This window comes from Prinia subflava, chromosome 19 (genome assembly GCF_021018805.1).
Source record: "Prinia subflava isolate CZ2003 ecotype Zambia chromosome 19, Cam_Psub_1.2, whole genome shotgun sequence".
NCBI lineage: Eukaryota > Metazoa > Chordata > Aves > Passeriformes > Cisticolidae > Prinia > Prinia subflava.
This window is the reverse complement of record NC_086265.1, coordinates 2621893-2646334: the sequence shown is the minus strand read 5'-3', so window position 1 is coordinate 2646334 and position 24442 is coordinate 2621893. Positions and strand designations below refer to the sequence as shown.

Sequence of the window (24442 nt, the reverse complement as noted above, 5' to 3'; positions counted from 1 at the left end):
CTGTGGTAGTTTTGCTTTCCATAGACACAGAAATCAACAAACTGGGAAAGAGGAATTCCCACTCATTTTTAGTTTTTGTTGAATTGGCTTTGCTGGCAGCGCTGCTTTCCCCAGGGCCTGTTTTTTCTCCCAGTTCTTGAGGTTTTCTCAAGAGCTGATGGCTTATTTCCCTTCTGGCAGCTTTCCTGTCAGAGTGGGCTGGGAGCAGGGCTCAGGAGGATCTCTCAGGACACTGATTTCGAGGTAAATAGCAGCAGAAAAACGAGGGCCCCTTTTCCTGGGCTCTTTCACTTTGTTCTGACCTTTCCCTTTGGCAGTCAGGCTTCTCAGCCTGAGAACCAAAAGCTGTTTTCACCCCCATCCTTTCCCATCTCTGTTTCAGCAGCATCAGCTGCACTTTTGTATCTCTGTGCTCAACATCTCTCTGCTTGTGCAGTGAATGAAGGAGATGAATTGTGAACTTCTTGTTTTCCTTGGCGTTTCATCACAATTCCATCTTCTCCCTAATATGGAGAGAACCAAAATCCCAACCATAACAAGATGTTTGCAAATAAAAAAGAACCCTGGATCACCTAGATCATGAAAAATATTCTGAACAACCCATTTCCATTCTCATCTGACATGCAGCTTCCAAATCTTGCACTCCTTGGCACAGTTGTCTCTGAGGAATTGCTGCACTGAAGTGCCTGTTGTCAGTGGAGACTGTGCAGTGTAATTTAAATAGATGTTTCCTTTTATTCTGTTGCATTTTTCTATCTGTGAATTGTTCTTATCTGCACCTACTTGGGTTTATTTATAAATGAACTGTTAAGGAGCCTGAATTACTCTGCCTAGAAAGAGCCAAGTCCTCCTGAGCCTGGTAAGGTGTAGGTGCACCAGGCTGGTGCCCAGCAAAGCTCATAAATGGGGTTACTTTTTTCTGTTGGATTGTTATTTTCTGCATTCTCAGTCTATAAACTGTCCTGACATTGTTTGTTCTTTCAAGAAGAAATCTTTACAGAGAGACAATCTGTGTTCCAGCAATGTAAAGGACCCTTAAAGTAGGCATACATTAAACTTTGCCCATTTTAAGGCCTTTTTAAATGCCAGACAGGAAAAAAAATATAATTTAAGCATGAATCTCCAAGGATATAATAAATCTATCAACGAGCTAGGCCAAATTAAGATTTTTTCCCCAGATAAAGGTTCAATGGCTGTTTATATCAGTGGTGTGTGTTGAATTCTGTATCTGATTCAGCTGGAGTTTCATGTGAGATGGAGTTTACTTGTTATTAATGAGAAGAATCTCTCAAGGAGCTGATAGTTACATGAGATTGAGGTGCATAATAAATCTTCATATATTGTTTAAGATCCAGATGAAAAATTTAAATCAAGTAACTCCTCCTTTCTCTGAGCACTGAAAAGAAGACTCAAATGTTATCCTGTTGTTGTTATAATCAGCTGCTAAATACTTTAATGTGTTGGGGAAATAAAACTTAATTATCTGCTAAGTTGCTTTTATAGACACTCACTGATTTAATTTGGTTTTTAAGGTTTAATGAAGAAACTAGAAGAGGAGATAAATTTCAATTCCTACCTGGTAACTGAAAAAATACCCAGCGAGATGGAAACGAAAAAGACTTCAGTGTATTACTTAGAAAAGGTGCTTGCAGAGCCAGCCATGACTCAAGCTGATCTCACTGCACTGGAAAGTGAGGTGAGAGACCAAGGGCACTCCTCATTTGTGTTCTGTAGCACGGCCTGAGCTTCCTGGGCTCTGCAGTGTTCTTATCCCTGCTTCATATCCTGCAGAAAATGTTCCATTCCCAAAGCAGATCCCTTCAGCTGGAAAACCAAAGGAGACAAAATAAACCAGCCCCAAAATCCAAACTCAAACATTTCCTTAGGTGCTGTTGAGGAAAGGGAGTTAATTCAGCACTAAAGGGCTGATTTCTCTTCAGATTTCACTTGTTTGAAACTCTCCCTGCCATTGAGGGGGTTTGTGCCAACACATCCAGAGCTCCTGGAGGGAACAGCATTCCCTGAGGGATGTATCCCACAAGATGAGGCTTTAATCCATGTGCAATGGCTCAGAACCCCTGCATTGTTTGGTTTCATTTTTAAGACCAAAGAAAATTTGGCCATCAAATACTTGATTTGCCTTTCCAAGCTTTATCATAAGTTAAAAGCAAATAGTCTTAGAAAAACCCTTAATTATCAGATATATCCAGAACGTGCAGAGGGGTTTGTTGCCACAGAAGTACATTTATATATTAACTCAATGAAGTTTTCCTATTTGCATAATTCTAAATAAAAGATTAAATACTAAATGTTACATCCTAGAAGAATTTAGAGAAATGCTAATTATTAGTATTTCTATTGATGATAATGAGGAAGATTTACACCAATGTTAGAGGGAAGAAGAGTAGTCCTATATTTGAAATGTTTTCTCTTACCCCTGGGATTTCCAACTCAGGCTTTGCCATGAAATAGAGATAATGAGGAAACAGAGTATCCATCTTAAGGGATGACAGCATTAATAAATGGCAGATTAGGGCTGAAATAATAAACCAGCTCTGTGATTTAGCCCCTGCTTTCCTAGATTAGTTCCTCTAATCAAAACAATATTTGTGGCTGCAGTTATGTCTTTCAGGCATGTTTGAAACCCTGTTTTGCACATTTTTTTCTAAGAGTTTTGTTTGGTTTATTGCAATATTTTAAAAAGCTTTAAGTTTTTCCCTCTTTCTCCATGATGTAACCTTTGATTTGTTATATTTTGGAAGTATCTTCTTCTTGAAAGATAATAAAAACATGTCATACACTTGGCTGTTATCACAGCATGACCTGAGGCAGCTTTTTTTTTTTTTTTTAAGTCAGCTTTTTATTATCTCAGTGCCTTAAAAAGGAGCTGAACTGCACCAAGCGTGTTTCCAGCATGCATTTTATAATATAAAACCCAGGAATTTATTCACAGAAGGGAATTCTTACGCCATTTTCAAATTCAAGCCTGTTCTACCACTAATAGATTAGAATTCACAGGAGAATTGGGGTTTTTCCCAGATGTTGGAGTATTTTTAGTCCTATTGAACAATTTATTTGAGATTCTCATTTCTCCAAGCTCATGGATGTTGCTCCCAGAGCTTCCAGGGTGATGCCCAGCCCCGTCCCTGTGCTCTGGTCTGACTCCCTGGGATTGCAGCACAGGTTTTCCCTGCTCCCCCAGCAGCACACAGAATTAAAGGAAAGTTGCTGTGGCTGTTTTTTCCAGGCTGGTGGAGTCCCAGTGCACTGGGAAAGCTGGAATCTGCTCTCTGGTGGGGCTGAGAGCTCCAGAAACTTTGGCTGTAATGAAGCTCAGCAATTTGGGACTGAGGACAACCCAGTGCATCTTGTGGCAGGAGGAGAAGGCAGCACAGACCTGGAATACGATGGTCTGTGACTCTGCAAAGTGTTGATGAAATCTTTATCACTTCATCTTTATTTGCTTCCCTTTAAACTTCTGTTAAATATTTGAATGAAAGGGAATTTTAGTTCATGTCAGTAAAATGACATTTTTCACTCAGTATGTGGCAATTTCTTTTTTCTGTACCAACTCACTGCATTTTCTCTGCACATGCACCAGTTTTCTTCATTTTCAGGGCCAACGTCATGGTTCTGCCTTATCATAAAGGCACAGAACTGGGAATCCAAAAACAGCCTCTTCCTGGCCAATACTTAATGACTCACTGAGCTTTTGGGTCTGTTTCTCTGTTTTTAAAAAAAGGAACTGGCTGGATTGTAAATCTGGGTTGCAAAGCATTTAATTCTTGGAGAAGACAAAGACACCAAGCTCTGTTTCCTTAGTTTTCCACTTTGTCTTGCAGCTAGATGAAGTCAATGCACAAATGAATCAGCTTATTGAGAAAAGGATGATCACATATGAGCCAACTGATAGTAAATTCTCCATGTATCGCCAGCAGGTAAGAAAGAACAAAATGTGTTTTAAGCAGGAGAAAAAAATCACTGATTGGTTTACATGCTGATTTTGTCCTTTGATTTCTCTAGCATCATCACTAGAAATACATAATAATGGAGATCAGAAGGAAAATAAAGAGCTGTTGAACATATGTATGTTTAGGGCTGAGTTAAAATTGCTTTTAGTCGTGTCAGTGAATATTTTGACTGCTCTCCTTGCATCACAGCAGTTCTGGGAGGGGAATTTTGCAGGAGCTATTTTGGTAAAGTTCCAGCTGTGGATGGATTCTTACAGGGCAGCATGAGGGCTGCCTGCTGCAGCTCTGTCCCTTCCCTGTGTCTGACCAAATGCCATTTTTCTCCTTTGCATCTCTTAAGAAGGAATTCTTTGATTTCTCACCCTGAGGCTGTAAAATAATCTTGCTATAAAATAGTCTGTCTGGTCCAGTCTTAGTAAATTCCCAGGTTATAAAAAGGATTTATGAACTTGGAGGTTTTTTTACACAGGAACCTGAGTGATTCCTTTTCCAGGCAACCTGCAGCACTGCTAATTTTATGGAAGATCTTCAGCGTGATGCTTATGGTGATGGCTTGAAAAATAAAAAAGGCTTAGGTGAAATCTATCAGTGGGAGGGAAGGAATGGGGATAAGAGACATCCTGCAGTTTGGTCACAAACACAACATTTTATTTTGGAAGAGTTGCTCTTCCTGAGAGAAAATCCTGCTCTGGGATGTGCTGGGACCAAGGAGGAGCTGAGGTTGCTGCTGGAAGCTCAGAGCCTGTGGAGCTCTTTGCTTTCTTCTGCCAGGGCCTGGGTTCTGTCTCACCAATAATCAGCTCTGTTGTCCCCAGTTTGTCACCACAGACACCTCGTGCACGAAGAGCTGAGCTCCCACCCCAGCACATTTCTGTTGGGGATTTATTTAGGGAGAAAGCTGGTCCTCTCAGCTGAGTGTGAGAAAGCTGCTGTGTTTTGGCTTCGTTTTTTTGTAAGTTTTCCCTTTCACTTGGAGAAAGCAGCCATGCCTCAAATTCCTGCACCTGCATCTAAATGAATGTGTTGTGTATTTTAGAGTATTTTTTAACAGGATACTTTGGTTAGAGAAAAATGCTTTTTTTTTTTTTTAATCCTTGAACTAATGTAGATTTATGTTATCAAATCTGTTCTGGTCAAAACTCAAGTACTATAAAATATTTAATCTTGTATAAAATATTATTTTTAAGTGTTTTATCTTCTAGACGAAGAAAAAAGAAAAAATAATCTGTAATCTACACTATTTCTGTGTTTTATTGCTTTATTCATCATCTTCTAGCTATTTGCCAAGATTTAGTGGCTCAGTTCTGCTTTAGTGTAACATATTTCTGTAGGTTGGAGTAGGTTGGAGTTATAAAAATCTGTATTATGACATTTGTGAAATCTTGGATAACTTTCCAGTTAAGCCATGTTGGTGTATCTTACATATGCACCAAGAGGGACTAAGCAGAAGAAATGGAGCAGCTAAAATGCCTGCCTTTTTCCTCAATGAAAATGAAAAAATGAGGTGAAGAAATGTAAATCTAAAATGTAAAATATATCAGCTTGAACCTGGGCAAAAAGGCTGTGCTGGAAACCTCATCCATACTGGAGAAAGTTGGGCATGCTGCAGCCAACTTCAGTGAGGCTGTGGTTTAGCCTGCTGTATATAATTCATACATTTTATCTAAAAATCATTTTTCTCCTGATTAAACAAGGCAATTTTTCTGTTAATGATCTTGCAGGCTTCTATAATTTCCCGGAAAAAAGAAGCCAAGGCAGAAGAGCTTCAGGCTGCCAAGGAGGAGATGTCCAGCCTGGAGAGGCAGATGGAGCAGAAGAGCAGTCGGGCCCACGAGCTGGAAGGCTCTGAAGTCCTGACTGAGGATGAGGTAGGGATTTGTAGCTCTTTTTTTCAGATTATTCATTTCTCTTATTCACATTGTGCCTTTGCAAGGTATGCAAGGACTCAGTGTAAGTAATATAAAAATTCTGTATGATTATAAAGCATAATACCAGGGATTATCAGAGATGCAATTAGTCCTGTGGTATTTCTTACCCACTAAAGTTTTTACCTAAACCCCAAATTTCCCAGACCCAACGCCAACTTTGACTGGCACAGACAGTGTGGCCCAGCACAGTGAGATTTGCAGCTTCTCCAAGCAGCTTTTTCTGCTTCAGAAGTTTGTAAAGAATAAGAGAGCTGTGGTTTGGTACTGGTTTGTCAGCAAATAAATTGACTTTTCTTCAGCCAGTGATTTTTCCCAGTTGGGAAGAATCCTGCTAAGGGAATTTACAGGCAGTCACTAAACTAAAGAGAATTTTATCTGCATCATTCTCTGACTTAGTATCATTCTCTCACATATTTGTCTTTGCACTGCCATCATTTAGCCAGAGGCACACACTCTTTGCTTGCTCGTTCTTTGTTTTTGTGCTTTTTTTACATACTACTAAATACAGGGAACGCCCTTTTTAGAAGGAACTCCCTTCCTAATCCCACAGGAGGTGGCTGCTCCACAAAATCAGTTACTTTTAGAGGAGTCTGAAAGTGTGGATGAGGAGTTCAGTTGGGAGTAATGGCACAGAGACGTGGAAAATGAAGATGTTGGTTTCTCTTCCCATCACACACTACACCCTTTTCCTTGGTAGCAATAATAAGGACCCCACTTCATTAGATTTCTCTCCACTCCAAGGTTTTCAGCTCCAGTGGGCACATTGCTGGAGTCTTTGACAAGTTTTTAAGCAAAAAAATCAGAGCAGAAAGCTGACAATTTGTGTTTCGTGACATGTGATGGAAAGAAGTGTTTAATTAATCAACAAGAATGCATTACCAAGACAGCAGCATATGTTTTACATTATCTGCACAGGCACTGTAAGGTAAGAAATAATTGTGCCTGTTCTTCAGGAGACAAGAAACTGATCCATAGGAATTTGAGAACTGGGTAGGAAGGAAACCCCATAACCTTGTAAAAGGCTTAGTAATGAAAAACTCAAGTTCATTGTCTGACACAAGGAAGTGGCTCAAGACAGAAAAAGGACAAGATCTGTTTTGGACGTGACTTTTGTTCAAATATGTTCTGCTTTTGATTTTTAAAATACTTTCAAGTCTTCATTTTGCAGAGCGAAGGATAAATGACTCAGAAATTTGGAAAAAAATGCTGGCTTAAAATCAGAAGTGTTTGTCTTTTCATAAGAAGCATTTCCTGGTTTGTAAAATGCTTTCTGCAAGGAAATGTGTACTGGCAAGGAAGCCAATGTATAAATCCATGTCCTGTTCATGTTTATTACTTCCTTAGGCAAAGTGCAGTGGCACTCACAGGCACCAGTGCAAAGCAGTAAAAAGGGTATTTCCTGTGCCAAAAGACTAGGAAAGGATTTGAATTCTTGATGGGTTTTGGTCACTTCTGTTTCAAAGGTCATGGTTTCCCCATCTGGAAGGTGGAGACAGCGATATTTAATTCTTTGTTAATGTCTGCTGCCAAAATTGCTGCACAAGGCCTTGGTGCTGCAGATTCTGCATCTCCTCGAAGCCCACGGCAAATGCACAGAGCCAGTCCTGCCTCAGAACGGGCTGAGATGAGCCAGGGCTGGCAGGGAGAGGTGATGAAGCACAAGTGGCATGAGCAGCTTCTCTCTCCCCAGTGAAAGTCTGGGTTCCTCACTCCCTCCTGCTGCAGGTTTGTTTGGTATGTTCTGCTTTAGGATTTGTATTTTCTGCTTTGAGCCAATGGCAAAGGAACTGTTGATTAATGTGGTGGTGAGTCAGTGCTGCAGTTCATGGGGACAGGAGGAGTTTGTCCATTCAACCTTCACACTCTGACAGCCAAGAGCTTCCTTACACTTTCCTCTTCCAGTCACACATTTGACATTTAGGTCCTCCATTTTTAAAAAGGCAGAAAGAGAGGGTTTTAACAAATAGCTTTGATGTCTTAAATTTAGATGGATTTTTTAATCCTATCAAAGTGCTACAGTTAAATCAAAGCATTGTTTTTCTCCTATACTCATCATTTCTAATCTTTGCTTTGTCTCACTTTGCTCTGTCCTATTACACCCCATGGCACTCTCAAGACTTGGCCATGGAAGAATCAGCACCTTCCTACCTCGTGCTTCCAAACCAGAATTTGGATCTCCAGTTGAGGTGGTTTTAGTCCTTCACTCACCAAAAGGTCAGGCCTGGCTTAGGTTTTTAGGTGCTGGTGTTTTGCTTTCTTCCAGTCATGAAAAGCATTCCACTGGGTTTGAGAGGTTGTACACCTGGATAGAGCTCAGGAGAAACAGCAGGGAATAACCAACTCATTTACATCAAACACAAAAAAAATAGGAATAAATTGTCTGCTTTGGGGATTATGAAGTCCTTTTAAGTACTTCAATCAAAGTGCAGTGAGCAGGGGGCACAGTTGGCAGCTCCTCCCTGCAGCTGTCAGATCCTGAAAATTAGGGAATCACATGTTGACACTTGGAATGCTGGATGGTTCAGTTACAAGTGATCCTAGGTAAAGCTGGGATATTTTTAGCCCTTTACACAACCCATTGTCCTTTCCAGAGCTCAGCACAGGGCCCCAGGAAGGCTGAGTTTCCCAACGCCTCGGAGACATCTCAGAGCTGTGCTGAGCTGCAGGAGTGGGAATTAGGCTGGATTTGAGAACAGGGCATGGGCAGTCCTCTCACCTTGTTGTGTGAGGTTTGCACATTCATTTTCTTAAGGAGTTTAATCTTTTTTCATACAAAAGCTGATCCATGCCTACCTGTCCCTGGGAAAACAAGGCAAATGTTTCCATTTGCAAATAGAGAAAGCAGCCTCAGACCAAAGATCTTGCCACTTTTCCTCAGAAACTGTTGATCCACCTGAATCTGTCAGATTTTTGCTGTGGGAGGTTCCCTGTCACCCGAACCAAACATGCAGAGATTCAGGAAAATCTCCCAGAGCTGGGCACTCCCTCAGCACCCCTTGCCATGGATAAAGCCTGGATCTCATTGATCTGTGCATCTTCTCTGAGCACTGAAAATGGGTTTTCATTGGAAATACTTGGATTGATTTGAAGTATTACTAGTGGCTGCTTTAATACTTCTTGCCTGACCAGAAGCAAGCACTCCTGGAAAATGCTAAGGAAGAGTTTTCCTGGCTGAGCTGTGCCATGAGCAGGCTGTAGGATACTTTATTTTTATTACACTGAGGTTCTACTGCTCTTATCTTTTAGAAGCTCGTCCTTCTGTGTGTGAGTTATTAACTCTGTCCAACTCTGGCTGTACTAGCTTAAATTTTGAGCCTCTTAGGAAAAAAATATGGAAAACCTGTCATATTCAGGAACTTTTCCTAATTGAATTCTAATACTTTGGACAATCTGTATCCCATTAATTGGTCTAGTTAGAAATGAAAACATCTGTTCCTTAGTTCTTAATGAAAGTAGATATAGTCAGCTAAGATTTTCTACAATTATTGTGCTTATGCAAATAATTTTCATATTAAATATTTTATTTGGAATCTTGTTTAGTTATGTGTTTCATTAAAAACCACTTTTTAAATTATTAATACTTTCTTTTCTGTAGTACCTTCATATGAAGAATATTTTGATTACAATAACACAATCAAATCGCCGCATTAATCCAGAAAATACTATTTAAAAAGATTTGACTCCAAAGTGAGCGATTTATCTGGGATTTGTTCTTTGGAGAAAACAAGCTTTATCCATTTTCTCCTTTAATGATAATCTTGGAATAAGAACCTTGTGAAAATTTCTCCAGGGGCAAATGTGAGGTTAAAGGAGATGAGGTGAGCAGCTCGCAGGGAAAAGCCAAGGCTGGGTAGAGGAGCTGGGCTCTGCCCCCAGCTCTGACCACAGAGGGCCCGTGGTCACCAGGCTGATGTCCTGTCCTGGAGGGGAATGACCTGCCAGGCTCTGGGTGCCCCTGGAGAAGCCATTTCAACACCCCTGATTGGATTTTTATTTAGATCTGTTATAGTAATTCCTTCACCAAGTGTGGAGAGACTGAACCTGGTGATACCAACCTCTTCCAGATTCTAATAAATGGAGAAACATAAAGTTGGTGCATTGCTGGATTCTTCCATTAAAAATGGAGCATAATCCAGAAAATCTGCCCAGGGATGGTGCATACCTGTGTTATATGAGAAATCAAAGTCCTGTTTTCATTCACTGTGTTCCATAATCTGCATTCCACGCTTGTTATGTTACATTCACCCATAAAAATAGCTGAGTGAAAAGGCAGAATCTTTGCTTGCTTTCTCTTGGATGGTTTTTATGTCTCCAGGGGCTCTGACTCGGCTGACACAGGCTCCAGGCTGGTTTCCTTCCCCTGCTCCCTTTGTGCCAGCACTTGGTTCTTGTCCAGTCATTTAATCTTTGAAGCTGAAATAACTGCTTGTGTTAAATTGCTTGAGAAAGAAAAGCTACTGGTGGACATGGCCTTGACTGGAACATGACTGCACAGGCAGATCCATGGGAATTCCACAGGAGGAGCCTGCTGGGTTGGACACAGGGAGAAGTTGCCTTGGTCTATGGGAAAATGCTGCTGCCCAGAAATGGATTCCTTTGGTTACTTAATTTGAAAATGCTATGGCCAAACAATTTGATTTCTCTGTGAACTATTCAAATTATTGAAAAGCCCTTTCACCACAGTAAAATGCTGTGTTTTGTGGCGTTGATTTCTCATGTACATATGAGGTGTATAAAGCCTCAGAAGCAAGGCTCACACAGGTGAAAACATTGGTATTTTATATTTTATTCTATTTTTTGGAAACCTATGGAATGACTCTCAGCTTTTAGGCTGAAGAAGCCAAATTTTGCTGTGAGATCCCTACAAGCTGCTGATTTAAGTAGAGTAAAATCTCAGAGCTCCAGCTCAGAACTTGGCCCTGGATCTAAAGGAGCCTTCAGTCAGTGAGATTTTGAGGGGCTAATCTGTGCTGCCCTTGGAGTAAATCAGGTCTTTTGAACATTCTGCCAAATTATTGATTGATTTTCTACACAGAAAATCACTTCCTTTCACTTGGAAAGACACTTGCTGTTTTATATCTGTTTTACCTTGTTTGCTGCAATAGAAGCTGTGTGAAAGGTTAAATTTGCTTTAAAAAGACAGAGGTTGTGCTGACATCCACCTCCTAAAAGGAACAGATTCCAGTTGTCACTGTAAGCAACTTGTAGTTCATTTGGGATGAAATTTGTATTATATAGTCCTAAGTTAATCAACTAATAATAGAACAGTGGTGGAATTGGCTCGTTAATCAACAAGATCCTTTGACTTCCATTGTGAAATACATTATGCCTTGAATATTGAATATGCAAATACCCTACCTCCCACTCGAGCTATTTTCAAGACCTTAAAAGTGAAGAGAATTACAGTTTGCTTTTCATCCTGGGATACACTGACAGAAGATTGTTCAGATTTGATAGCTCTGTGGTCACATATTAAGTTGAATCCTTTACCTCATTCTTCATTATATTCCACTGGTCAAATGACTTGTCCCAAGGATCAAGACAGATGACTGTGCTTCCCTTAGATTTTCCTCAATTGCTTGGAGAGATTGTATTTATACTTTTGTATAACAAAGAATTCTTTTGTATTAATGAAGAGGATGTGATTGAATTTGCTATGAAAAGGAATGAATTTGGTGCTACTGCATTAAATGTGCCAGAGAGTGTGCCAGGGGCTCAGGTGACCTTGTGTATCCTTGTCCTGGGTAGTAGCAGGATGTAGGATGTTATCCCAAAGCCTCACAGAGGCCAATCTGCATAGAGCACATTGAGTAATTTGTGGGTTTGTTCTTTCACCAAAAACGTTTATAGCTTTTGGCTTTAAAAATAGTTCTGGAGCGTAGCAAGAGAGAGGCAGCTTTGGCCTAGATATTGCACAGGATGGCAGATGAACAGGGTTGATTTCATTGTGGGCATTTTGCCCAGGACACTTTTTATAGAACACACAGTTACTCTGGGGGTTCTTAGCCTATGGTCACACTGGGGTTTGGATTTATTCTGTGGAAGGGAGAGGGATGATTTCGCCAAAAGAAAAATTAATGTAAATTTTGAAATTTCAGTTATTTTATGTTTGAATTTCAAACCTGTATCAGTGGGAGTGGGATTAATTTTCCTCCTGGGGCTGCCTGGTCTGTGCTCCCTGCACACACTGAACGCCTCCTCATCCAGGAGCATTCTGAGGCCCTGTTCTTACATCATTTACTCTCATAAATTTGCTTCCCATCTCTGGATCTGAATGCATTTTTGAGCTGTGACTGGCTTTACCTCGTAGCTCTCATATAAAATCCAAGAATAAGAGCTGAGACTGCTCAACAGATGGAAAATGTTAAAGCACAGAAGAATCTTACCTGTTTGTTTCAACCTTTGGGACTTGTGTTACAAATTGAACACACACAGGTCCAGGTGTAAATTAGCTAAGGCTGTTGGACTGTAAGGATTGTTATTATGTTACTCAGTCTTTATTACAAATATAAATTCTCCATTGCTTTAGATTTTGAGTGAAATAGATACTGCATTTCTCTGTTTCTGTACAAGGACTGCTTTTGTTTTCCTGGGTTTGAAAACTTAGGTAGCAATATTGTCTAGGTCTACAGGAGTCAAGGAAAAAGAACAAATTTAAACTACTGAGAATATATATAAAAAAATCTTTTCCCATGTCCTCTTCCCTTCCAATTTTGCTGCTGTCTGTGACCACGTTTTGGTCTGCAGAGCTGGGGCTGTGCAGTGCAGGGCTGGGGCTCTGTTACAAGTGCAAATTACTGTTGCATTAAGTTTTTATTATCCATGACTCCCATAACGTTTTGCAAGGAATATTTACTTTTCCAGCTGTCAGACGGTGGCGAGCAGAAGGGAGTGATCTCAGGCCTGCAAATGAGTGAGCTGGGACAGAAAGCAGTGGAGCTGCTTCCCTCGATCTTGCTCAGTGAACGAATGCAGAGCTGAAAATAAAAAGACCTTGGGAATGCTGAATTCCAGCCCTCTGTTCTAAACACTGTTTTTGATGTGCAGGACAAAGAGGATAATGACATTTGATGCTGTGGTGAGGCCCTGCTTTGCTGTCAGTGCTGTGAGCCCCTGCTCTCTCCCCACAGTTCAAGCAGTACGTGACCAAGCTGCGGAGCAAGAACACGGTCTACAAGAAGAAGCGCCAGGAGTTAGCAGAGCTCACGGCGGAGTTTGGGATCCTGCAGAGGACAGAGGAGCTCCTGAGGCAGCGCCACGAGGCCCTTCAGCAGCAGCTGGTAACCCGAGCTTGTGCTGCTCCCCCAGCCCTCCCTGCCCTGGGAACAGCCCCAGGATCCCGGGGATGCTGCTGGGATTATTCTGTGTGTCACCCTCAGCTCCTGTTCCCTCCCTGCCCTGGGAACAGCCTCAGGATCCCGGGGATGCTGCTGGGATTATTCTGTGTCACCCGGGGATGCTGCTGGGATTATTCTGTGTGTCACCCTCAGCTCCTGTTCCCTCCCTGCCCTGGGAACAGCCCCAGGATCGTGGGGATGCTGCTGGGATTATTCTGTGTCACCCGGGGATGCTGCTGGGATTATTCTGTGTCACCCTCAGCTCCTGTTCCCTCCCTGCCCTGGGAACAGCCCCAGGATCCCGGGGATGCTGCTGGGATTATTCTGTGTCACCCTCAGCTCCTGCTGCCCTTGCTGAAGGAGCCATTGGGGTGTAAAAGGTATTTTTGTCTGTTGGCTCTGAGGCTGCTGCACTTTGTGTCCATCAGGACTGGTCTGCAGCTCCTTTTTAGACTGAGGGGCCTGACCCTGCTTTTTGAAGTCGATGGTAAATCTGTACCAATGCTGCTTAGGGCAAGGCTGGATGCTAAAATTACTTTTTGGTATCCATAGATTTAGTGAGGGCTTAGAGGATGACCAACAGCAAATAGGATCCAAGTTACTGCTATAAAATATATAGGAATAGTATTTAAAGAAAGAGCAGGCAAGAAGGAAACATTCTGACCTAGGAATATTTAGAAGAAAATGCGTTTAAATTTAAAACCGGGTGAATCTTCCCTAAGCCAGAACAGCAGCAGGAGGATTTCTACTCTGGATAAGCATCCCAAATGCAAGAACACTCTGTGGTATTTTCTTCCAGTCCCTGTATTCTTGTTACCAAAATACTTTACAAAATAATTAGCTGCATCTTCTGATCAAGCAGACAGATTTTACACATTGAACTTCTTCAGAGCCTGGCCTCCAGCCCACTTTACTCTGTGGAAACTCTCTGTTCACTTCATTGAGCATTGGATGACCAAACATTGTATTTACAGAGGGTTTTTATTGTCCCGCTGTTCAGGCACAAGATAAAATCTACTTTTCTGGAAGCTGGATTAATTATAATAAACTGATTAATAAAATAAATTAATTACAGTACTTACCCTTTTCACTTCTTCACAGTATTTGGCTCCAAGAAGGAATTTGCTGTTTCTTGGGTAATGGACTCTCATCCAGCATTTCTTGTTTGTGTCTGCAGCAAGCAATTGAGGAGAAGAAAGGAATCTCTGGATACAGCTACACCCAGGAGGAGCTGGAAAGAGTCTCTGCAGTGAAGAGTGAAATGGATGAAGTGAAAGGCCAGACATTAGATAACATGTCTGAAATGGTGATTTTTGTCTTAAACTATTGCATTTCCTCAGTCTGAGTATCTGCTTCCTCAGCATATAAACCCCAATTTAATGTTTTTGCTTGGGTTTATAATTTTCCTTTAATCTATGTTTATACATATATAAAAATATTTTTAACAAATACATCTGCAAAGTTAATCTTGACAAAGTTTACTAAAATGTCCATTTCTTTTCTTTAACATCCTACAAGTAAATCCTTCTTTTTTCTTTTTTCAGAAACTTCAGTGGTTTCATATTTGTTCTTATTTGACACATTATTTGAAAGAGACAAATGGTTTGAATCTGTAATGGAGGCTTTTTCTAAAATGTTTGTAAATCACTGGAGTTAAGCATTTGTTGAAAAGATACTTAATATGCTTAAAGAGCTAAATAGCTTGTCTTTTTCTTTATAGCCTGATTTTCAATTGCCCTTAGAACTGTCATATTTTAATTTACCTGCCCACATAGCCATAGAAGCAAGAAAGAACTTGAATTTCTAATTTAAAAATATAATAAAAATGCAAAAAGCAAAATAGCATCTTTTTAACTCATTAGGGCACTTTTAAAATAAAACGGTGTAACTGAAATAGAATTACTCTCAAACAGAAAGGTGGATGCAATTTGAATTTTCAGTCTAAAGATGTCAAAGTGACTCAGTTTTAGCATTTTCAAGCTTTGTTTAACCTGTGCAGGTGAATTTGTTTTCTTGAGGATTTCTTCCTTTCTCTGAGCCCCCTCTGTGCATCCCCTTCATCTCCTCTACTCCTTCAGCTCTGTGGTGTCTGGCAATGCCCTGGACTTCTTTGGGATGTTCTCAGTTGGAACAAAGGGAGCAGAATTTGTCTTATTTGTGGGAATGACCCCACTGCCAGATGGGCTTTGCCCCTTTCTTAATTAGGCCTAACTTCAGTTGTATCATCAAGGTTTCATCACACAATTTTCTCTCTCTGTATTTTGGTTTACTTCCATTTCTTTTCACATTCCTAGTTACATAAATGTCCAATTAGGGTCATGGTGTTAATGAATATTATTTTGTCCCTTTCTCAGGTGAAGAAACTGAATGCCATGGTGACAGAGAAGAAGGCAAGCCTCGCTCCTGTCATCAAAGAGCTGAGGCAGCTGCGTCAGAACTGCCAGGTTTGTAGAAACACTCCTCTCTTTCTGTGTAAACCGAGTCAAACCCACAAATAAATCCAATTTACAGATCTCTGAAGTGCTCTACAAGGACATGATCAACTCTGAGTGAAAGCTGGAAATAGCAGAATGTGTCAACAGCGTTTGCAGCAGGCAACGTGCTAAAGGTTGGGATTTGTAAAAGCTGACAGTGCAGGCACAAAATTCAGTCTTTTATAGCAATTTAAAAAATTACTACATCAGGGGAAAATGTGAAAAGTCATCGTTCCAACCCAAAGCAAAGTTAGTTTCACATTAGTTGCAAAGCTATTTCTGTATTTCAGCACTGGTGATCCCAACCAACACTGTCCTCTCTGAGGGGATTGCAGATCACTTCTTCAAATGTTGGCTACATTGATCTAATTCCTGCATTTGGCTGTGGCACTGACAAATTTGTCCATTTGTTCTCAAAATTTTATAGAGAGCTGGGGAAAAAAAAGTCTTTTGGGTCTACAGCTGCCATAAGTTGGCTCATTACCATGGAATTAATAAACTGATGCATTTATCTATCAATGAAATTTCCAGAAAACCTACTTTTCATGGGTCCATTCAAAGTGTCAGCAGATGGAATCCAGCAAAGGGGCTGATCATTCACAACTGGAAATCTGGCTTTTCATAGGGAGCAGTTATATTAATCCTTTCTTAATGTCTATTTTTATAATTATTTGTTCTTTCTTCTTGCAAACACAGCCTTGTTACCCTGGCAGGCTCCAGAGGGAATTTCCCTCTCTCTGATCCCCAGAATGTGAGGGGGTTGGTGGCTTCCCTGTGTAACCACAGCCATGTGCCAGCCAGGGTCACACTCCTGAGCGTGCCAGCAGCTGGGGCTGCTGTGTGAGGGGCCTGAGTGTCACATGCCAGTGAAGGCAGATTTCATTGATGTCCCTTTTTGTCCTTTTCATCAAGGAATTAACTCAAGAACGTGATGAGAAGAAAATCCAGTATGACAGTTGTGTGGCCGGACTGGAGACCAATCGCTCGGCGCTGGAGCAGGTGAAGGGGGGCTGGCTCCTGCACGTGGATTAATTCTGGGCTGCAGCATTTCCCTGCCCTCCCTCAGGGCATGGAAAGCACAAATCCAGTCAGTGAGTCAGTGTGACCCACAGGCCATGCCTGAAGCTGCTCTGTGGGGTGGCTGCAGGTCCTCAGCAGCAGCACACGGACTCAGCTTCATCTGCTCAGAAATCCTGCTGCCCTGGACAGTGTCTGTTAGGGAAGAATTTAACCATAAAATAAAGATTAATTGATCAAGACAAATCTTTACATGCTGTTAGCAGTTTCACTGCATTAGCAACAAATTCAATGGATAATTAATGACTGAAACTGGTAGTGAGGAGACTTCATTAAATGGGACTGTTGTGTATTCCTGCTTTGTCTCTTTCCATCACTCCTGTGAATTTTGACTGGGCTTAGTTTCTCAAGGCCTCACTCTTAGAAGAATATACTGCACAGAAACAGGGGGTACCTTTAAAGTGTGGGTGGATATATAAACAGTTACTTTCCTGCTCTAAAAGCTCCTTTGTAGGGTCCTTCATATTAGATGATAAAAGATAAAAAACCCCTGCTAACAGCCATTTTGCATCTCTGACTGTGACTGAAACTGCAAATCTAAAACCACTCAATTGTCTTTCAGTCTAAAAGAGACGTGTGAGAAGAGCAAATTATATAAACATTTGAGAAATTATCAATTGGGGATGATGATGATGATGATGGTGATGATGATGATGATGAAGATGAACTCTCATGGTTTATATGGCTACACAGGGCCTCTCCTGGGAACTTGCAGTCACCATGTCCTTTGGAATTTTACTCTTTTCCCACAGGAAGTGAAAGGGCTCCTCGAGGAGTGTGCCCAGGAAGAGAGCAACTACCGTTACATCAACTGCCTCAAAAGGGTGAGAGCCCCAGAGAAATGAAATGGCAACTCCAACACACTCCCATCTGTATGTGTAAATGAGATATTTCTTTACAGAATCTGGAGATCCAGTTGCAGCGTGCCCAGGAGGAGATGAAGGCCTACGTGTCCCCAGAGCCGCAGGAGCGGCGCAGGGCGGTTCGGTGAGCGGGGCAGGCGCTGCCCTTGGGGGGATTCTCTCCCCTTGGGGGGATTCTGTCCCCTTGGGGGATTCTCTCCCCTTGGGGGATTCTCTCCCCTTGGGGGAGATCCTCTCCCCTTGGGGGGATTCTCTCCCCTTGGGGGATTCTCTCCCCTTGGGGGGATTCTCTCCCCTTGGGGGGATCCTCTCCCCTTGGGGGAGATCCTCTCCCCTTGGGGGGATTCTGTCCCCTTGGGGGGATTCTCTCCCCTTGGGGGGATTCTCTCCCCTTGGGGGGACTTGAAGGAGATTCACAAACTGAGGCTGCAGTCAGGAATTTTCTCATTGGCATTTGGGCTGGAGGAATTCACCTGATAAATTTAGAAACACTATAATAATCTAAAAATAAGCGTCTCGGATTCCAGCCTATACAGCTGTAAATGTACAAGTTCTGTCAGATATACTGGGAGATTTGCTCTTCCCATTGGAGACTCTCAGGCCAGGACAGGCTTTAACTGGCAGCCCCACACTCTGGGGGTGGTTCTGCACCATCCATGAACCTCCATCCTTACCCTCAGTTTCACTGACTCCAGTAAAAAAGCCACTTCCTTCATCCCATGACTCTTTTCAGGACCCCTCGCCTTTGACTGGCAGGGAGAGAAACAGGAAATACTATAAATTGAGCTGCTGATTATTTTTGGTGTAGTTTTCTATTTTAAATAGAATTTTTTCCTGCCAAAGATGGAAATGTTTTCTGAGAATGAGATATTTCGGATTCATTATCTGTGCTAAGAAATCTAAATGTTACCATGTTGTAGAGATTTTTTACACTCAACTAAGTGTAACTTAACTAAATATTTTTGTAAAAGTATCCTGTTGAAAATTTTGTGTATGTTCAATCTTCTAATACACTGTAAAAGCTGAAACAAAATTCAGGCAACAGTCAACAAACTGTTTCAAAATCAGGCATCAGGAAAATCCAAAACATTTATAATTTTCAGGTGGTAAAAGTATCAAAATACCTGGGGCTTATTCTTTATCATTAGTTTTTTGAAGTTTCAGAATATTGCATGGAATAGAAATTCTGTTTTCCAGAAAAATAAATCTCAGGTCCTTGTTGTCAACAAAATAATCCAGTTAGTGTCAGTATTTTTACAAGGTAGTCTTTGCTTTCCCACCACAGCATTTCCCAGTCATGAAAACATTTATCAAAACAGTTTTAAAATTCGTGTTTGCTCAGTTTTGTGGCCATTGATAGGGAAATGTGTCAAACAGTGAGAAAACTGCAGGGATTCTCTCAGGAGAATCCATCAGATCCTTCCTGAAGCCCCTTGTGCTGGTACCAATGGAGCTGCATCTCCATGTCCTAGAACAGGAGGCAGAGATCAGCAGGAAGGGAAGGACCAGAGGAACATCACAGAGACCTTCTGCAAGGATGTGAGGCATGGGAAAGTTCAAACACTGTGTGGTAAAGAGGGTAGGAAAATCAGTTAGCAAAGAATCAAAACTACAACTTTGGGGAGGGAGAAGAGAAGGACCAGGAGAGAGAAGGTGATGGTGGCTGAGAGGGCTCTTGCTCCATCTCACAAAATAATGAAAGGCTGTAGGAAATAAACATTTATCTAATGAAGGAATGATAAAACAGCACAATTAAGCAGAAGGCTGAACAGATAAAACCTTAGTGAAGCTGTGAATATTCTTGAAGATGAGGAGCAGCTGAGGCAGCAGGGAATGGGAGCTCAGCTTGGTTCTGTCCAGCTCAAATACTCGGGAGTGGAACATGCAGGATGTGGGGATTCACAGGGAGCAGCCTCCACAGCCCAGTGCTGGAACAGAGCACGAGCCCAGCCATGCAATCCCAGGTATGGTGAGGGAATGTGAACAGGCTGTTACCCCTCTGTGCTGTCCCCGTTTCACTTCCCAGCTTTGGAAATTATCCTCCCACAGGGACCAGCCACAGTGCTGACCTTTCCAAGAGGTCACAGAGCTGTCTCGTTTCAATGAGTTACAGCAAAGTTCAATAGAGACATCTTAGCAAAATATCAAATGAGACAATTACCTTTTTCTCTAGACATCCCTTTAGAACCTGAATGTATTTTTCAGCAAGGGCTGGAATGTAAACGGAGCAAAAATGAACCATAAATAGAATTGCACTTTCCTAACAACGTATTGAACAAAAAATGTCTGAATTCAGACCCTCTTTATTGAATATAAACGCTCTGTTCCGTGGAGTCACTTGTTAGGAATGTGAAAAGTTAATTTTCTTTTCTAAAAATAGAAAGTTGTGGGGTTTTTAACAAAGTTATTAAGTTACATTCTTTCCAGTCATCATTATAAATAGTAAAGAAAAACTTACTAGGAAAGACATAAAATCTTCTGATGATTACGTTGAAAACTCTACTTTAAAAAAACACTCAGGGTGCACTGGAGGCCAAACGTGTGAGAACACGTGCTGTGTGCCAGGGCAAAGGAGCAGCTTCAGCCTCACCTCCACTGGGTGAGGATTGCTGGGATCAGCTCTGATCTGTTCTGACTGGAATTGTCCAAGAGCAAGAGATCCTAAAGGGATCCAGCTCCATTCCTGGGGAGGCAGGACCAGCCAGTATCACCTTTCCCAGCTGCACAGCTGAGACAAGGAGATCTGATCCTTCATACCAAGGGATGTGATGTCCAGTGACAAAAATCTGTTATGAACCTCCCAATATTTCCATCATTTTCCCTGTTTGCATTATTATTCTGTCCTATTACATAGAATGAAATCATGATAAAATCATTTTATGTTTCCTTTAGGGAACAATATACACGAATAATCCTTGAACAAGAAAACCTTGGGAAGGTAAGAACGAGGCTTTTACCTTGTACAGTTTGTATTTTTGTGGGGCTTATTCCCAAAGGCTGTGGTCAGTCTTTTATAAAAAGCATTGTGCAGCCTACAAAGAAAATTCCATCACTGCTGGCATTGGTAATTAATACCCTGGAAAAGGATCCTGCTCCCTTCTCAGGGCTTGATTTCCTGCAGGGAATAGCATGAGCTGCTGTAAGGGAGAGGCAAACAGCTCAATGTGACAGCACATTCCCTGAAAACCATTTGGATAAGACCCTGAAATGGGGGCATAACGAACTGTGCCAGCTCAGATTTTCTGTTGTATATAAAGCAACCTGTTGAAGACAATAAATTGTGAGCCTGTCACCCTTATCACTGCTGTTAAAGGCCAGGGGATCAGCGGTGTCAGACAAAAGCAGTTGTCCAGTTTTAATCTTGTCTGAAGCTCAGATCAGCAGGGGCGAGGCTGGGCTTAGCAAGTCACACCAAACAGCTTTTATTAATTTCCTTTTCTTAGTCAGTCTGAGTGATTTTTACAGGTCTGGGCTGCCTCTGTTAATAAGCAGGAGGGGATTGAATTGGAAAACATTGATTTCATGTTAGAGTATCATGATATGAATCCACTGTGTGTTGCACCTTGATACTGCAAGAGCTCTGCATGGAAATGATGTCAGATTTTTAGCATAAGTTCTCAAATAGATAAGACTAACATTTAGACAGTTAAAAACCATGGAAATAGTTGTCAATCCATACAAAGATCTAAGTCCCAGGTGTTAATGCCTTTAGCACTTGCAGGGAGTGTTGTCAACGTGAACAAAACAGTATTTCCATAGCATACAAAAATCTCTGTCATTCCATGCTGCTTATGTGAGCAACTTCCGTGGTGTAAAGCTGTTGCAGCAATCTGATATTTTTTGTATTTTTAACAGAAGCTACGAGAGAAACAGAAAGTTGTTCGGGAAAGTCACGGGTCAAATATGAAGCAAATGAAAATGTGGCAGGACTTTGAGCAATTAATGGAATGTAAGAGAGCTTGTTTTCTGAAACAACAAAATCAAGCAGCCATTGGTCAGATCATTCAGGAAGGAGGTAAAGATAGGCTTGTGTTATGAATTCTTGCTCCTGATACCCACATGAATTAGGAAGACTCTCGTTAAATACTGTTGCTTTCATCAATTCTACAATTTTTGTACATGGTTTGGTTTTGGTGGATAAACAGAGAGAGCAAAGAACCCCTCTGGAAGCTTTTGCTCCCCTGTCTCAGTGACAATGCCATGGTTGGAAGCTGTTGGGAGGGCTGCACTGGGGTGAACCTGCTCGTAAATCCGTGTTTTATGAGGCCAGGAATGGCACGCATCAGTAGGGAGATCAAAGGGAAACAAATCCTTCTGCAGGGTCACAGAAAACTCACATAATTGCTCTGACTCATTCTCTATCGATAAGGTTACATTTTTGCAAGGTCTGCGACTTGATATTGTATAATTGTGGCCCTCCTGGCTTGGCACTGTTGTCCCTATTGTCCTTACCCACCCAGTGTGGCAGCAGGAGCAGGCCCCAACACTCCTGCTCATTCTTTCCTTGCACGGTTGAGCTCAGCTGATTGCCCCGAGAACAATCACTTGGATTCTGAGCTTTTTTCCATTATCTTTTGCTATTGTTGTTTTTAACAGCATTTTTTTCTTGCAAATTTCCCTCCGCGGGTGTGAAAATGTAAAGGGAGCTCAGCTGAAGCTTTCCCCAGGGAGGAGTTTTGAGCTGTTTTGTCTGCACAGCGCAATTCCAAAGGGATTACACACACACAGGGTCATCCCAGGCTGGAGGTTATCCACGGGTGCAGATACAGCCCGGGGGTTCTTGCATCTGCCCTGAGCTGGGAGCCACAGGCAGCTGTCCCTGCCCTCAGAGGTGTCCCCGGGCTGAGCCAGGGGCACAGGGATGAGGTGAGGACTGAGTGTCCCTCACTTGTCACCATCCCGGGTGAGCAGCACCTGGCCCCCATCACAGATCAGCAGCACAGAGATAATCCTGTGGGACCAGAGCTCGTGCTCTTCTCCTTTGGTTTACTGGATTCCTAGATAGGTTGGTGGGGTTTTTTATAGGTTTTTCTGTCTGAAGTAGAATGTCTTTTTTCAGGATATATAAAAGTAATTTTGCTTTCTTTGATACCTAACTATGAGATCTTCTGCTGGTTTCTATATCCAGAGAGTTTGGTAATTATAGAGTTCCCGGATTGCCTTTGCATTAAACATATTTGTTAACAGGGCTAAAATAAAAGCTGGCAAAACTACATTTTGACTGTATGGTATTCTTCTTTTCTACATTTTTTAGGTGAAAGAAGGAAACTGTTGGTGACTGGGCCACAGGAAAAATAGGTTATTTAATGACATTTATTTGAGAAGCTTCCAAGTGTGAGGAGTGGGTCTCAGATCCCAGGACATCCTCATGCCAGCCCTCCCACACTGCCAAATAGCTGGAGATAGTTTTTCCCAACAGCTGCACACTGCCCCTCCCCAGGCCAGGGGGAAGAGCAGGGAGCCCTGGCCAGGGTGGAAGGAAGGCACAGGCACAGGTAGAGCTGTGCCACCACCCCCTGCTGCAGGAGCTGATTGCTGCAGGGTTTGGCGAGGCAGGGAGGGAATCTCTGGCAGGGAGAAGCTCAGGAAAGGCCAGGCTGTGTGGGGGCCATCTCCAGAGACACCTGGGTGCTCTGTGCCTCTCTGTGCCATCATTCCCACCTGCACAGGGCTGCGGAGCTGGGAAAGCCACGGCACTCCCAGTCCTGGACTTCCAACGGAGGCGTTTGCTGAAGGCTTGACAGCAATAGTAAAATAACACAGACAAGGAGATATGAGACATGCTGAAAACGTGGGATAATCACCAAAAATGGACATTTAGGTTACTTAGGAATCAGCCTGTGGTTCGGAGTCACTAGACAGGGCAGGGAGAAAAGGGATTTCACAGACTTCAAGTCCAAACTCTTAACCAAACCTTAGAAATCCTATTTGACTGGACCGTTTAGATTAAGATGTATGACAGGGATTAGCCTGCTGCCCAGGAAAAAGCAATGCCTTGGAAACTCACAGCAATGATGTGGAGTAAGACTGAATACAATCATTTTCTGGTTTTCTGTTCAGTTACCCTAAAAATAGTTCATCTTTCTTCCTTATAAAAACAGTTTATTGCTAGTTACTCAAAGATGACGTGATTGTTGTTCTGATCTGATTAGTGCTCTGTCATTTGTGCTGCACCAGGAAAGGGCACACAGATTATACACTGCAGCAGCAGCAGCAAAATGACTTTCTGAGATGAAGCAGAAAAATCATAATAACAGTCATCAAAGGAAAATTGGAAAAACTCAAACGCTATTTTTAGCTTTTTATACAAGTGGACATTTATAAATGCAGCTTTAATGGATTCTGTTCACTGGCTTTTCTACCTAGTTTAGGATTTGCTGGGAACATTCAAAAAGCTTCGAATTTCACAGTTTTATCTTCCTATCTTGCAACAAAAAGCAAACTTCTCAGTTTTTTACTTTGTTCTTATTAATAGCCTGGCTGGTTAATAAGATTAAACATCCCATGTGGCAAAATACTTGCATTTCTCTTGGGAATGTCCAAATGAATAAAAAATTTAGGTAAGTATGGGGCAGCAGCACTTACCAGTTTTATCCCAGCTGGAACACTGATCCGAGCAGTGCCATGAGCAGCTCACTTTGTTTCCAAAGGCTTCTCCTTATCCCTGTCCAGAGCTGGATGAGGAGACATCCCACCTATAGAAGTACTGTAATATTCTGCAGCTCTGGGGGATTTAGTGATGATTTCAGCTGTCCTTGGAGCTACAGCAAGATCTACGTGGACCTGAGAGAT

General features: G+C 41.9%; 2 protein-coding genes across 3 annotated transcripts in view; one reads left to right on the top strand and one right to left on the bottom strand.

Annotated features, from left to right (window-relative positions):
- IFT81 (intraflagellar transport 81) overlaps positions 1-22863 on the top strand; it is a 35023-nt gene extending 12160 nt beyond the window's left edge. For both annotated transcript variants that reach the window (XM_063416072.1, XM_063416073.1), the window contains exons 8-18: positions 1533-1696; positions 3843-3938; positions 5693-5839; positions 13030-13179; positions 14414-14542; positions 15591-15680; positions 16623-16709; positions 17540-17611; positions 17689-17774; positions 20543-20588; positions 21506-22863. In XM_063416072.1, the coding sequence (XP_063272142.1) occupies positions 1533-1696; positions 3843-3938; positions 5693-5839; positions 13030-13179; positions 14414-14542; positions 15591-15680; positions 16623-16709; positions 17540-17611; positions 17689-17774; positions 20543-20588; positions 21506-21688 (1250 nt within the window). In that variant the 3' untranslated portion in view covers positions 21689-22863. The remainder of the gene's footprint in view (positions 1-1532; positions 1697-3842; positions 3939-5692; positions 5840-13029; positions 13180-14413; positions 14543-15590; positions 15681-16622; positions 16710-17539; positions 17612-17688; positions 17775-20542; positions 20589-21505) is intronic.
- A 153-nt stretch (positions 22864-23016) lies between these two features.
- Positions 23017-24442, bottom strand: part of LOC134560265 (serine/arginine repetitive matrix protein 2-like) — a 30190-nt gene continuing 28764 nt past the window's right edge. The window contains exon 4 of the mRNA XM_063416082.1: positions 23017-24433. The gene's annotated coding sequence lies outside the window, so the exon portion shown is untranslated. The remainder of the gene's footprint in view (positions 24434-24442) is intronic.